At 36.1% G+C, this 13,925-nt stretch overlaps 1 protein-coding gene across 1 annotated transcript in view; it reads right to left on the reverse strand.

The window, feature by feature from the left end:
* LOC107083243 overlaps window positions 1–13,925 on the reverse strand; it is a 27,681-nt gene that overhangs the window by 3,385 nt on the left and 10,371 nt on the right. The window contains exons 10-28 of the mRNA XM_015372276.1: window positions 12,973–13,041; window positions 12,764–12,831; window positions 12,104–12,172; window positions 11,985–12,009; window positions 11,875–11,904; window positions 11,455–11,520; window positions 11,221–11,360; window positions 10,719–10,838; window positions 10,548–10,605; window positions 10,365–10,409; window positions 10,208–10,264; window positions 8,073–8,218; window positions 6,720–6,824; window positions 6,584–6,632; window positions 6,414–6,494; window positions 4,814–5,398; window positions 4,540–4,676; window positions 4,071–4,128; window positions 3,808–3,965 (exon numbers count right to left, since the gene is read on the reverse strand). Of these exons, the coding sequence (XP_015227762.1) occupies window positions 3,808–3,965; window positions 4,071–4,128; window positions 4,540–4,676; window positions 4,814–5,398; window positions 6,414–6,494; window positions 6,584–6,632; window positions 6,720–6,824; window positions 8,073–8,218; window positions 10,208–10,264; window positions 10,365–10,409; window positions 10,548–10,605; window positions 10,719–10,838; window positions 11,221–11,360; window positions 11,455–11,520; window positions 11,875–11,904; window positions 11,985–12,009; window positions 12,104–12,172; window positions 12,764–12,831; window positions 12,973–13,041 (2,066 nt within the window). The remainder of the gene's footprint in view (window positions 1–3,807; window positions 3,966–4,070; window positions 4,129–4,539; window positions 4,677–4,813; window positions 5,399–6,413; window positions 6,495–6,583; window positions 6,633–6,719; window positions 6,825–8,072; window positions 8,219–10,207; window positions 10,265–10,364; window positions 10,410–10,547; window positions 10,606–10,718; window positions 10,839–11,220; window positions 11,361–11,454; window positions 11,521–11,874; window positions 11,905–11,984; window positions 12,010–12,103; window positions 12,173–12,763; window positions 12,832–12,972; window positions 13,042–13,925) is intronic.

The following is a 13,925-nucleotide window of genomic DNA, read 5'->3' on the forward strand; positions in this document are numbered from 1 at the left end:
AATTTTATAAAATTCAAAGTTCTCAAAAGGCGGAAAAAGTCTTCGACCAAGAGGTAAAAATCAGGCAGAGGTCACGGATTTCCAAGTCCAGAGTGTTTTATTGCAAAACACAGCATACACACTGAGCTGCTCTCCGGAAAAACAACTGACAATACAATGAAACAGCTTCCCTTTTATACATTTCAAGCTATGGGGCTCCTCCCCCAAGCTCCTCCTTTCTTTTTCATCATTTTACATGCATTTCTTCGGTTAAGTCTAATTAATTTTCTTTTATCGGTGGAAAGTCCTTTTCAAAACACATTTTTTTATATATTTAATCAACAAACACTTTATTACATGTCATGATTTTTTTTCTTATAAGTCATAATAACATATGTCGCTATTTAATCATCAACCATTATTTTCCAGCTATTATTATTTCAAAACACAGTTTTCAGTTTAGTTTTTATTATTTTAAAGCAATGTTTTCATCCAGTAATTATGATTGTAACATTTCACATAAAACTATTCAGTGATCTATGCTTGCAACATTTCACATTGAACTAGGGTGTTCAAAGTTTCAGTAAATCATTACATTAGTACTGCTCAGGGTGTGTGTGTGTGTTAAAACCAACAGCTCCCGTTATCACATTTGTTTAACTAAGCTGTGTACAGCTGCACCAATGTTCCACCAACCGGCCTTATCCTGACTTTCCTGCTGCTTCTGAGGCCTAAATGACCTTGGCCATTTGCCCTTCTGTTGCTGTACTCAGAACATTATTGATCCCAACCATCTGCTGTGCTCAGAATTCCATTTTTCCTTAGAAACCTACCCTTGCAAAAGCTGCACTTTAGGATTATTCATTAACAGTCTACTCCTGCAAAGGTGCACTATCTAATCAGCCTTATTTGTAAAGCTGTACTGCTCGCAGCTCAGACTTTTCCATGTTAAAATGGTTAGACCTTTAAACCAAGCCCTTTATTCAATGTAACAGATGACATGCATACAACTGTAATCATATTACTTTAATCATAGGTGCACACTAATTCTCTACAAGGTCTAGCAGAAATGAATTGTTACTTTTATGTTATCTGAGAGCTGTAGCTTTCTCCCCCCTCCCTGAATGCAGCTCTGAGGTATGTCACTAGGGATTCTAATAAATTGTTAGGAGAGCTTTGAGGCTGGCAGAGTGGTTTTGGAGATTGTAACTGTACGGTTTCTGACTACTCTCCTCGCGAGTAAAAAAGAATTCCAACTCAGTGTCTTTATTTCCTTGTGTTACAGTGTTTTAGGTGTTTTAACATGACATGAAGTTATTTTCTTTTTCAAGACAACTGATAAATTGCGCTTTTTGTCCCGCTTTTTTTTTTTCTGCAAGGCTTAAAAGGGGATCATTAGTTCTATCATGGGTACACAACCTCGTCCGACATGATTTCTTGTCAGATCGGACGCAAAATGGGATTAGGTGTGTTACAGCCTTTAAAGCAATCATACTTTTCCTATTATTGTTAAAATATTTAATATTTCCATTTATAACGATAATTTATGTTTGACGATTAGGTTTTAGTTTGCGTTGTAATCATATTTTTGAACAGGCAGGATTTTTAGAAGCATAAATCGTAAAAATAAAGCTTTATTTATTTATTGATTATAGATACTTATTTTATCTTATTCTATCCTGATGAACACAAATGTTGCATTCAATTATGTTTCCTCATACATTCATATTAAAATGTATACATCTCATTTCATATGTGCTTAAAATCTCATAATTGAATATTTATTATGTCCAAAGCTTCTGTCAGATAAAAAAGGATAACATATTCACTTTAACTTCTACCTTTATCTGTACCAGTTAATTATATTTTCTTCTCATTTATGGAATACATAATTATGAGCACAACAACATGTTTATTGTTTTCAAGCCAATTATTTATGTTATTCAACCTTCAGCTTGGGTGAATATTATTATTTTTTTAAAACACAAGTGTTAAAAATGCATGAATATTAATTATAGCACAATCCTCCGTGCCTATGAGAACCAGAGTGGTATGCTCAGCTCTGAGTCCCGCTGAGCCGGAGCTGAAGTCTCTTAAAGTCTGCTTACGATCAGTCAGTTATGACTGACCGTTTCAGAGAGCTCGTTCCAACCTGCCTAAGGTGTGTTGATGGTGAGCAATCCTGTCTAGGCAGAAGGACAGAACCACATCTCCTGTAGCCAGGAGAGACATGAAAGCATTGGGCTGTGCTGTTAGGACACTGCCCAGGAAATTGGAGCACTGCTATTAAAAAAAGAAGCCATATTGATTAAAAAAATCCCTCACCAAGGAAACTCCCCAAAAAGATCCAAAACCGCCCCTAGTGACTTTAATATTCACTCTTGGAATAAGCTGGGATGTTTAGTTAAATTTGATCTTTACGAATTTTCTCCAAAAAACAAACTAATTGAAGTCACATGTAGGATTTAAGTAAATGTGTGGATAATAGATTATGAAACCCACTTTTTATTACTTGTATTGATGGTTGTAAAATAATCTTGGTGCATGGTTCATGTAATTATCATGAGGTCTTTAATGGTTGCCTGTGGCAAAACCCAAGTTAAAAACATCATCTTTTGGGACTTATAGCCACTTAAACCGTATTTAATCTAAGTCACAAGTGTAACTGTATGAGGATAAGAGCGACCCGTAATTGGGCATGATCAACAAGAATAAGATGGCCTCAGGCTATGAAGTTGTTGACTTGTCTACTGGTTAGTCTACTGGTTTCCTAAGGCCAAACGCTTGGCCCTAGGAAACGCTTTGATCAGGCAAGTCCTACCCAGCAGAATAGATCTCACAGGGACTCTAGGCAGGCTAATACTGGTATGGATTCATATTTCTTCCTTGGCCTTATAAAATGTTAGTGTGCCGTTTATTCCTTGCATATCAACTCTCAGTGCTCATTTTTACTCCACACTGGTTAGGTCAAGAGATCTTAGAACCCTGGTATGTTTGAGCTATAACCCAGCACGAGGAGGAGGAGCTGGCCTTGAATAAGACAACAATAACCTGGCATAAACCAGATTGATAGGTGTTGATTTCAAGCTGAACTACACAAATCAATCTAGAAAGCCTCCTGTAGAAAGTGCTCGCAAAAGGGAGGAACATTCAGTACAATTCTTTGAGCTGAACCTGCTTCCCATGTCAAGTTTTTAGCCAATCAAAGCAGCAGTAGCAGCTTGGTTTGTTTCTTGAATAGCTGAGTTAAGGGGGGAACGTGCAAACATCTTCTCATCCGCAAAGGCAAAAATCAAATCCTTTTGCCCGTTAAAAAAATAGAAAAAAAGAGGGCATTCCATCTAAAACCGGTGCAGCAATGTTTGTTTTGCTTCACTCTTCACCACTGGTTGATGCGTTGATAAACACGTCACTGCACATCATTGGTCTGAAACATTTCTGTATTGAGGCCAAACGCATCTGCTGGCTTCTGGCGATGCATTTTTGGGAGTTTGCGAATTCACAAATCTCGTCATAATTAATTTTGCTTCCAAGGTAATGACAATAACAGTACAGAGCTGGAAGGACTTCAGCATCCTGATGAAAATGTTTTTCTTAGCAAGTTATCCTGGATATAAACAATCTGTTTGAGTTTCTTACACATCTGCATAGTTAGACCACATGTATAAGAAAGCATTTCAAATCTTTTAGAAAGTTTTTTGGAAGCAGAGGATCTGTGCTCTGCCACTTGAAGAAAATCCACAAGGGTGCTTCTTCAAAACTACAACAATTTAATATACATGTTTCTAATATTTCCAGTGTATTTCATCAGTATAAAAACTGACTGACCTTCTTGACCTCTTGTTTCTTCTTCTTGACCTCTTGTTTGCAGGAAGGTTTCTTTGACACTCTGTTTGGTTTAACGTGTGCTTGGGCAGCGGTTTGAAACAGAAGGTTGGGTTCCTGCGATTTCTGGATCACTTTGTAGAGGAAATCCCGAAGACTTGCTGAAAAGTCAGAAAAGTGAGGACCCAGGTTACACAAAATCTTCAGTGACAGAAAAGGGAATAAAAGACAACGTTTAAAGAAGCTACAGGTTAATGAAATCCCACCTGAAAGGAAAACTTGTTTTGAGATTTGATTGTACATTGCTTCCTCCAGATGAACCACCTGAAGACAAAATAACAGTGGTTACTGAAAAGCTTTATTTCATTTGATCTTTTTTTTTTTTTTCCATTTTGCCTTATACATAAATTTCAACCTTTTAACAACTACCAGAAAATACCAATAGTGTTCTGCTGAAGTCCATATATTTCATTGTTCCCCGGCAAATCCAAAAGAAAATGCTGGTTTTTCCAGCCTCATCTTTGGTTGTAGGTTTTATACAATTCCCAATAGAAGTAGGAACAAAAATCCTGACTAATGTAGAACCAATTGTCAGAACAAATAGCAGACCATAAATTTGCAACAACAGAAAAATTAAAATACATCTTTCAACACCATTTCCCAACAGATGGTAAGGATGTTCATCGGCTAATGAGACTAGAAGAAGTTAAAGCCTTGGCTGTGGCATACCCTCACCAGTACGCTCATCTTCGGGTGGTTGGCTCCCTTTCCGTGATTGTTGATGTCCTTCTTTGGAATCTTAAGCAAACAGTGCCCACAGAGGTAGATTGCTTCATGCTTGCTGCAGCGGCATTCAATGCAGGTTCTTGAAACTGAAACACAGGCATGGAGACTTTAGAAGCAGCTACTTCTTATAATGTTGCTATAAGGAATCAGACTCAGTAAAATGGAGACAACTTTGAAATAAATGGAGTTAGGTAAGATGAAACCAGGTTTAATTAACACTGACCTCTCTCCATAACGTCCTTATCAGGCACTTCCCCATCAGATGTTTCTGTGTTTTTCACTGCTGAGCAAATATTTGACTTATCTGTAATTTCTTCAAAACATGACTCCTGTTTGAAGACTGGCTGCAGCGTCTTTGGGCTCATTATGCTTCCATTTTGACCTGCATTATTCAGTGTTTTTTCGGGTGTACTTGACCTTTTTATCTCATTTTTTTGGGGACTTTCTTTCAGCAGAGTTGTTTCCTGTTTGATACTTGAGCTCTTTTCTAGTTTAATGGGTGGATCATCATTCTTTTCAGCATTTTCATGACTCTGAGCAGCCTCCTCCTTTGGTTTTTCATCAACAGGTTCCTCTGTTTTTAGCTTTGCTGGCAGCTCTGCCTCAGGTTCTTTTTTAAAATCTTTTGGACTCGTTTTTGGGGATCCTTCCTTTTCTGCAGCACCCTCTGTTTCTCCTGATGGCGTCTCCTTGTCACTGCCATGTTTGTCTTCACTCCCCCCACTTTCTTTTGCGTCAGTGTCAGGGCTTTTTGTCCGGGCATCTGTCTCTTGCTGTTTGTTGGTGTTTTTTGGACTTATCCTAGAAACTAACATGCAGAAAATAGATAAGGTATATTTAATTTCAGCTTTAAGATAATAACCTCACTAGTAAAATTAAAGACATTAAATTTGCACAAAAAAATAATATAGTATTAGTGTAATAGTATATTATAGTATAATATTATAGTAATATGATTGTGAACAATCCTCCAGATCAGGGCTGTTTAAAGAGTTGCCCGGGGGCAATTGTGTGGCCCTTCAGAACAGACGGCTTTTAAGGGAAAAGTTTCATTTTGATATTTAGGATCAGTTTTGAACTAAAATTTCTAAATTAAGAAATTTCAAATAAAAACAGAAGGTATTTTCTTTGATAATTTTTTTCAGCTTTTATTTCAATTGCATAATTTACTAAAAACATCCAAGCGATCCAAAAGAGGATTAGCTTTATCGTTTTAAATAACCTATGCAAAATACAGTACCTTTAAAAAAAATAAAATAAATGGGTGCCCCACAGTTATTGTTGCTGAGAATAAAAAAATATTTTTTAGACCAAAAAAACTGGGGGGAAAAAAAACATCAAAATTGAAGGCTTTGTTTTTATTAAGAGATCCATTCATATGCAACATGTAATAGTTCAAAATCTCACACAAAAATCAAATGTTTTCTTTTGTTTGGCTGAATTAAACAATGAAATAAATTTTTTGATTTCATTGACCACTGCTTCGGGCCATTAGGTGGGGCTTTCCAACCCAGCGGTTCTGCTGTTAATCCAGGACCAATCACTAAAGTCACTTCTAAACTGATGCGGTGAGAAACTGTTTCTTTTGCTAAAATGTGTCTTGTAGAATATTTTCACATCATTTTTAAACTAAATAAAGATAAAAAACACAAACAAAAAAAATAAATATTGGCAGTAAGTAATGCTCTGTTAAAACCAGTACTAAGTGTAAAATTTTGCTCTTTCATTGCTTTGACCTCATTTAGCTGACCTTCAGTAAAAAAATAAGTTTCGTTCACCTTCGTACCATACATCTCTCAACAGGGCTTTTTTTTTTGGCTTACCCAGCCTATACTTTGACTTTATTTGCGGAACAAGGCTTCCTTCTCTTCGTCTCCTCTTTACTGCTGCCAAGATCTTTTTTGCTAGAATAAAATAAGAACATTTGATAAGAGAAAATCTAGTTAAAAACATCAAGAAAAAAAGAAAAATTTCTTTAAATTGAAAGGCTCACCTATTTTGTAGTCGCATGGCTCCTTGATTGGCTCGTCCATGTAAAAATTCTTAGAGGGAAGGTGAAATTAATACCAAATAACATAGCTGAAACCTGATGTCAGTTGGACAGAACCATAGTTGTATAGATGAAATACCTGCACATCTGACTGAGGATGAACCCGTGCTGCCTGTTTTGCCAAGTCCAGAAGTGTCTCTGCATCGGCACGGCTGGAACTCAGTGAACCCGGATGGAAAGCATCCTGCACAGAAACAAGAAACATGAAAACATAGAATACACAATTCCTGATGAAAATCAAAGTCTAGAAACCACATGAAAAACAAAAAAAGGAGCTTGCTGGCATTTGTTATTCTGGCAACTAACTTCAGTCCAGTTTTGACAACTGCTTACTTTGGACAATATCCCAACAGTTTTAATATTCACCGCAAAAAAGTAAAATTTTTAAGCACATCAAAAAAGAGCCTGGATAATAAAAAATGTATCAAAATTTAAAGGCCTGAAAAATGAATGATCTCAGCAGCTACAGACTTTAACATGAAAAGATGCATTTATCCTGATTCCACTACTCATAGTCTACTTGTTTAGAGGCCAAAACAGAAGACAGCTGCACTGTGCAAGATAGCATTCTAATACACGTTGATAGGCCCACGCTTTAAACCAGCCCCTGACCCTGGCACACAAAGCACAATCAAGGGCAAGAAGCAGAGATTAAGAATTCTGAAGTAGACACAAGAAAGGTTTTCTCTCCACAAATTAGATCTAAAGTCTGAACATATTTATCACCAACTGTAATTTTTTTTCTAACCATGAACAGAGAAACAGATGTGGGTGGACAAGAAAAGTGTATAAAAGATTCTGTAAGAGAAGACTTCAGGGCTGTGCTTTTCTCTTTCAGGTAACAGGAATAAACCCATAAAGGCAAAGATTACATTTCTTCAATAAATTCTCAAAAAAAAAATGTGATGTGCTTTTGTTATTTTTATTCAACACAAGCAAGCCAATAATGGTAAGTAAATAAGAAGGCAAATTAAAAAAAGCAAGAAAAACAGATATAAAAGTTGAAAAGGGTGTTCTAAATATAAATAAAAAAATGCTAGAAATAGGAAACTACGTAATGTAGGGTTTGTTTCTCATTTTAAATGTAAAGAAAACCTGACTGCATTGGTAAATTGCCTCAATTACTTATTTACATCATGTGCAAAGTTATTTAAAGAAAAAAAATTTACTTTCACACATTTTGCAAAGCAAGATGATAAAATATTAACTCCGATTATAAATGATTACATAAACAGGTAAAATAGTAAGAGATTATAGAAAATATTCATACATGCAAGTATATAAATAATAAAAAATAAAGTTTTTCATTGTCCTGCAATATTAATGTAATACAATATTTATTATATGATCAGGACAGTTTGCTTTTGTTTTTAAACTTTCCAGTTGATCCAATGCCAAACAAGTAAAATAAAATAAATAAAAGGAAACTGACCAGAAATTTTGATACATGTTCCCGACTGAAGATATGAGCATCCATTTCATTGCCTGTGAGCCTCCTTTCACAGAGCAAACACAAACTTCCCATCACCTGCTTGTTTTCACTCACAACCAGGTTGTGTGTCACGAGGTGCTGTTTGCCTGCAAAAACACAACAATTACAGTCCTAATCAACACTATGCATCACTGGAATATGATGTGCATCTACCTGCAAAGTCACCTTATGGATTTCAAATGATGTAGCCTTAGGTTTTGAATGGTTTATAAAAGAAACCAAATTAAAAGAGAGCAGGGCCCCAAACGCGCACTTCACTTTTATTGCCTTATTTATTCAATTTAATCCAATAGAACAGAAACTTTGTGTGACAGCAGGGATGAGAAATGATCTCACATGCATACTACACGTTCAAAAGAGATAAATGAGATGCAAATTCACCTTTCAGTGCAGCAGTTAAAGCTTCACAAAAATAAAAGAAAAATTCCTTTTAAACTTAATGTAAGGAGAGCATTTAACAAACAATTTCTTATCTTTAAAAAAAAAATAAAAAAAAATCCATTGCCTACATTTTCGTAGCTATTTCATCAAAGCCTCTCATGGGGCAACGAGAAAGATATCTCATTTGACATAGTCGATTTGCTCATGACACGCATCCGTTAACGTGCAAACTGACAGCTGCCTAAGGGAGTACACTGCCGTATATCAAAGCCTTCACAAACTAAAACTGTGACAAACAAAGCAGGACAAGAATCAAAGTTTATCTTTCAACCAATTTTTCTAATTTGGTGAATTTTTTTGTTCTTTGCTTCAGAGTTCAATTAAAATATAAAGAAGTGGGTATACTCACTACCACCTGTATATCACTGTTTGCTAATCTTTCCCGCAGTAAAAAGAAGAAAAAAAAAAGATATTTTGTGTTGTTTTAACCGTTTGACAGTGACTCAAAATGAGTCGGTCAGTTACGTTGATGTGTAATGGTCCAAAGCAGGACCTGCAGCGGTTGAGAAAGCATGAGAAGCGTTCATATAACTTCAAGAGGCTCTGTTTTATTATGTCCAAACATTTTTTTTTGTGTGCTTCTGGATACTGTCATGGTGTAACTGCATGGTGTTTTTATGCAAATACAAAAGTAAAGTTTTGTTATTAAATCTATATCAAAAGCATAAAGTTACTAGCTAATGTACACAAACCGTGGTGCCAATAAAGTAGAGTCATTTCATGTTATCTCAACTAGGCTGACGAGGCAGATTAAAACCTTCAGAGCGTAAACTGTATGAGGTGCAAAACAAAAATGGTCATTGGAAGATCGTTTTTCGATAATAATGAATAGTTTAGTCTTAAAGGAATAGTACACCGAAAACATGATTAGCCTTCATTTTCTACTCACCCCCATGCTGAACAATACTCTGGAGTACTCTTTTGATATCTCAAATGCATCTGGAGATCTGGGAGGCTTCTTGCTGTCTGCTGACATTCAAATAATGGAGGTCTATTGTGCCCGAGACAGAAAGGTCCATAAAAGTCCACAAAAAAACGTGTCAATATTCCTCCATACTGCTCGTCCAATGTATTCCAAGTTTCCTGAGTGGGTAGCATCCAGAATTTACTCGAAACGAAGTCATTTAGAATGTTTTTAGAGCATAAACAGTAGTGTATAGGATTTCCTGAAAGCGCGCGCCTGCACGTTCACAACACTACGGAAGCCGGCAGACCAAACCAGATGAAAGTGCGCATTCAGCGTCTGCTCTGCCGATAATGCAAGCCTAGAAGAAGAAATGTGCTGTTTACCTGTGCAAAGAAAGAAACAACGAAAGAAAAATGTCTGAGGACTTCAGTGTTGAGGAAGAGCATGAGTTCTTTGCCAGCAGACAGCAAGAAGCCTCCCAGATCTCCAGATGCATTTGAGATATCAAAAAAGTACTCCAGAGTGTTGTTCAGCATGGGGGTGAGTAGAAAATGAAGGCTAATCATGTTTTCGGTGTACTATTCCTTTAACAGGAAGTGCAATAACTGTTGAGGGTGCTGTAATTTGATAAAACCCAGTATATAGGAACTTTTGCTCAAGGTTCTCCAGATTTATCTGTTTGTTTTTTCAAACCAATACTTTCCAGTACTCCGAGCAGGCCACTCACCAAGCAGAGGAAATCTTTCGTGCTGTGGAAGTTGGCTGTACGTTTTATCTTGGGGAACTGAGAAGGAATTTAAGAACAAAGAAATACATTAGATGAGGACACATGTGAAAACAATTTGATGACTTTGAATACTTCAATATTAATATTATTTACAAACCATTTTGAATGATGACGGATCGGTGCGGTTCAAGTCTTTCCCATACTGTAGACAAAACAAGAACGAAGCGTTGTAAGTATTAGGCGATTCCCTTGAGAATGACCTTTAATACATGCAAAAACAATGAAAATATGCTTGCTTTAATCAAAACTGTTCCACATTTGAACTGAGGTTAATTTTTACCTTCCAAGAAATTGGAATGGTCAACAGAAAAGAATATGGAGTGCGGAACGTCAAAAACCTAAAAGAACCACAAAACTGTATGTTAAAGTAAAAGCACTTAAAGGAAAAGCACATTATCACGTTCATTGGAAGCTGTAGATATTCACATCTGCTGAGAAATCAGTGGTTTACCTTCAGAGTGATCGTATCTCTGCTCTGTTCCACCTCCTCCTTCCATGTGGTTGCCTTCAGCGCTGTGTAATCCAGGTTAGCGTCCCACGCAAAAGGCAGCTTCCAGGGATTCTGACACAGCTAAGAAGAAAACAACAAGCCGGTCATTTTAATACATGTTATAACAGAGTTAAAATGTTTTCTCAAAGTAAGTTTAAATCTTTTCATGCTTTACCATAAACATTAAACTCATAATCAAAGAAGAAAGTATTCACACAGGTTAGGAGGCCTTAATAAGAGTCATGTATAGATTATGTAATGGATGCAGTCTTGAATCATTAAAAATATATCTATGATCTTAAAGGATTAAAATAAATTAAGTGCCCAAATAGGGTTAAGATAAATATGACTGCTACAAATGAAAGTTACCAGGAAAATGAGTACTTCATGTAGTAAAAGTCGCTTCAGCTACTAAGAGAAATTAAGAAAAAATAAATAAACAACTTGTTCTATTAGATCTTACCTGTGTGTTTATGATGTGCTTTTTGGAGTCAAAATGATCCCCGAGTTCAGACTGAGGAAAGGACATCAGACAAGCAAAGCATAGATAAAATGGTTTTGCCTTTGTTTGTGACGCAATGCACGTCACAACCAGTGATGTTCCTACAAACAAACAGAAAAAAAACACAAAAATAAAATATTAAAACTTTTCTACGTTTCCGGTATATCACAGTACGTAAATATAGAGCTCCCTTACCGACAATAGGCCGATTTGCCTTCAGACAGCTCAAGGCATATGGAAAAATGCCCAGAAAAAATTGTCCTATCAAGACAAACATTTTTTAAAGACAGCAGATTTTTAAAGTGAGAGAATGTAAAGCTGAATCTTTGCTTTAGTTAAGATTTAGATTTAGTAAAGATTTTGATTGAAGTTGCAGGCAGACATTGCTGATGGACAAATTCTTGTAACTATTGGTTTACAGCTTCAAAAAATTGCTTGCATTATCACAATATCTGCATTATTGATGACATTATGCATTCAACTTCCAACTGATCTTTGTTTAACTAATAAAAACTACATCAATCTACATCAAACCCCAACTATAGCCAATATAACAACAAAGTCACTAACTACTACCAAGTGTAGAAATAAACAGAGGAGAAAGATTAAAACTACCTGATTGCTCATAGTCATCATTTCTCCCAGCTGTAAAGGAAAAAATATCTATATTTAAATTATATAAACACACAGAACAAGTATTTCGATTTGATGAAAGTGAAATTTACCTGCAACAATAGGTTCCTCCATATTCTGTGGATGATTCAAATTTTTAGGGGGTCCAATATAACAACTTATATTTTTTTAGAATTTGGGGTAAAATAATGGGGTAAAAATAATGATTTACCATCACATGTTCTTCCCAGGATAGGTGTTTAAAAAACTTGTGGAAATTGGTGCATTTGTAACTGCAGTTCTTTGTAATAGAAAAGAAAGCACAAGAAAATAGGAAAAATATTAGTTTTTGTTTACAAAAGCTTCTTTGCCACAAACTACTCAGCCCAGTTCCACTCCACTCAAGACATTTTGTGAGCAGTCCTGTTACAGTTTTTGTTTTTTTCCTCCTGTACTTGACTGGATTTATTTAAAATCATGCTAAGAAGCTGGTACGAATAGAGCCAATAACATCAAAAAGTGACATTTAGAGAATCTTGTTCTCCGACCGGCCACATGAAGATAAACGGGAATGCTTTCCCTGATAACGTGCAAGAACAACTCATGACCATTACAGTGAGGTTAAGAATCCCAATGAACGGAGGTCAACCCAACATATAATTGCAGTATTTACTAATCATCATCTAAAGAAAAGAATAAAAATACATTTCAATAGCTGCTGTTCTCTTCACCTTTCCCTAACCCGCACAAGGGATCGTCACCCTAACAGGATAATTGCTCTAGTACAATGGCATAACTGTTAAAAACCACTAGGTTGACAACCCTCTGTGGCAGTGTTAATTTTGTTGACGAAGACTATGATGAAAAAGGCAAAGGTATCATGATTGATCACCTGGCAGCTTAGTGAGCATCTGACCCTCTGAGTTGATTGAGCAGTGTCCTGCTTCTTCGGTTGATGCTCTAAAAAAGGGGGAAAAATACACAAAAAAAATAATAATTTCAAACACTAATAAGTTAAGACATTTAAAAAAGACTCATTCTTTTTATATTATCAACAGAGAAGTGTGTGACAGATCCACACAAGGCTGATGTTATACATACCAAGCTTGATCCCTGGCTTAATGCTAACCGTTAAGCTGCTTTTCGTGATGTTTTCCACGCTCTTCAAAGCTAAATAGATAAAAAAAAAAAAAAAAAGTTAAAATATTATCAGGTGAGAGTGGAATCCAAAGTTTAATTCGGACCATCTTTGTCCCCAATTGCAGTGACCGTTTTCTCTTCTACATTGGTTTTGTTGAAGATTAATGTTGGAGTTATTATGATTTCTGTTGTTTTTATCATTTTATTCATTTATATGTTTTATATTGCTCTCAATCATTTGTTTTTTTATATGTTAATCTCATCATTGGAAATAGTGTATGAAGGTCATAAGACGGTCCAATGTTTTGCAAGAATGATATCCTGTTTTTCATTTGAGAAACACAAGTAAAAGTTCATAACCCCGACACCTTTTATAAAGCGTATACTGAAACCAGACAAGTTCCCTATCTTAAAAGTTCATGCTATGTCTAAGAGATTGCGTAATCGAAACTAACGCCTGCTGTTGTAATGTGTTGACTGCTCAATAAAAAGTCCGGCAAGTGTCGAGCCAAGCGGAGATGCAGATTGATTCTTCAACCCTGCCTATCTCCCCTTTGCAAAGCACTGTCAGGAAAAATCTTGCACTGTCTTTATTTCATTTTTTATAGGTTAAAGTTGGGGAAACTTTACAACCCTAACAATTAATTTTTTTTATTTTCTGTTTTTAATAACTGTTACATCTGTTAAATTCTATATCTGTTCACTCTTCTTTGTGAGTTAGCCAAAAGGGATATTCTCATGCTGATATATGGTGGCCAGATTGACTCCAGCATCATCTTGTATAGTAATGCTGTAGAGTGAGAAGGCCTGAATGCTGACTGGGGGCTTTGGGAGGGAGACATGCTAGTTGAGTTTATATAAAAAGGGAAAGTGAGTGAGTGAGTGAGTGAGTGAGTGAGTGAGTGAGTGAGTGA

The sequence above is a fragment of the Cyprinodon variegatus genome, unplaced genomic scaffold (genome assembly GCF_000732505.1).
Source record: "Cyprinodon variegatus isolate N-32 unplaced genomic scaffold, C_variegatus-1.0 Scaffold71, whole genome shotgun sequence".
Taxonomy (NCBI): domain Eukaryota; kingdom Metazoa; phylum Chordata; class Actinopteri; order Cyprinodontiformes; family Cyprinodontidae; genus Cyprinodon; species Cyprinodon variegatus.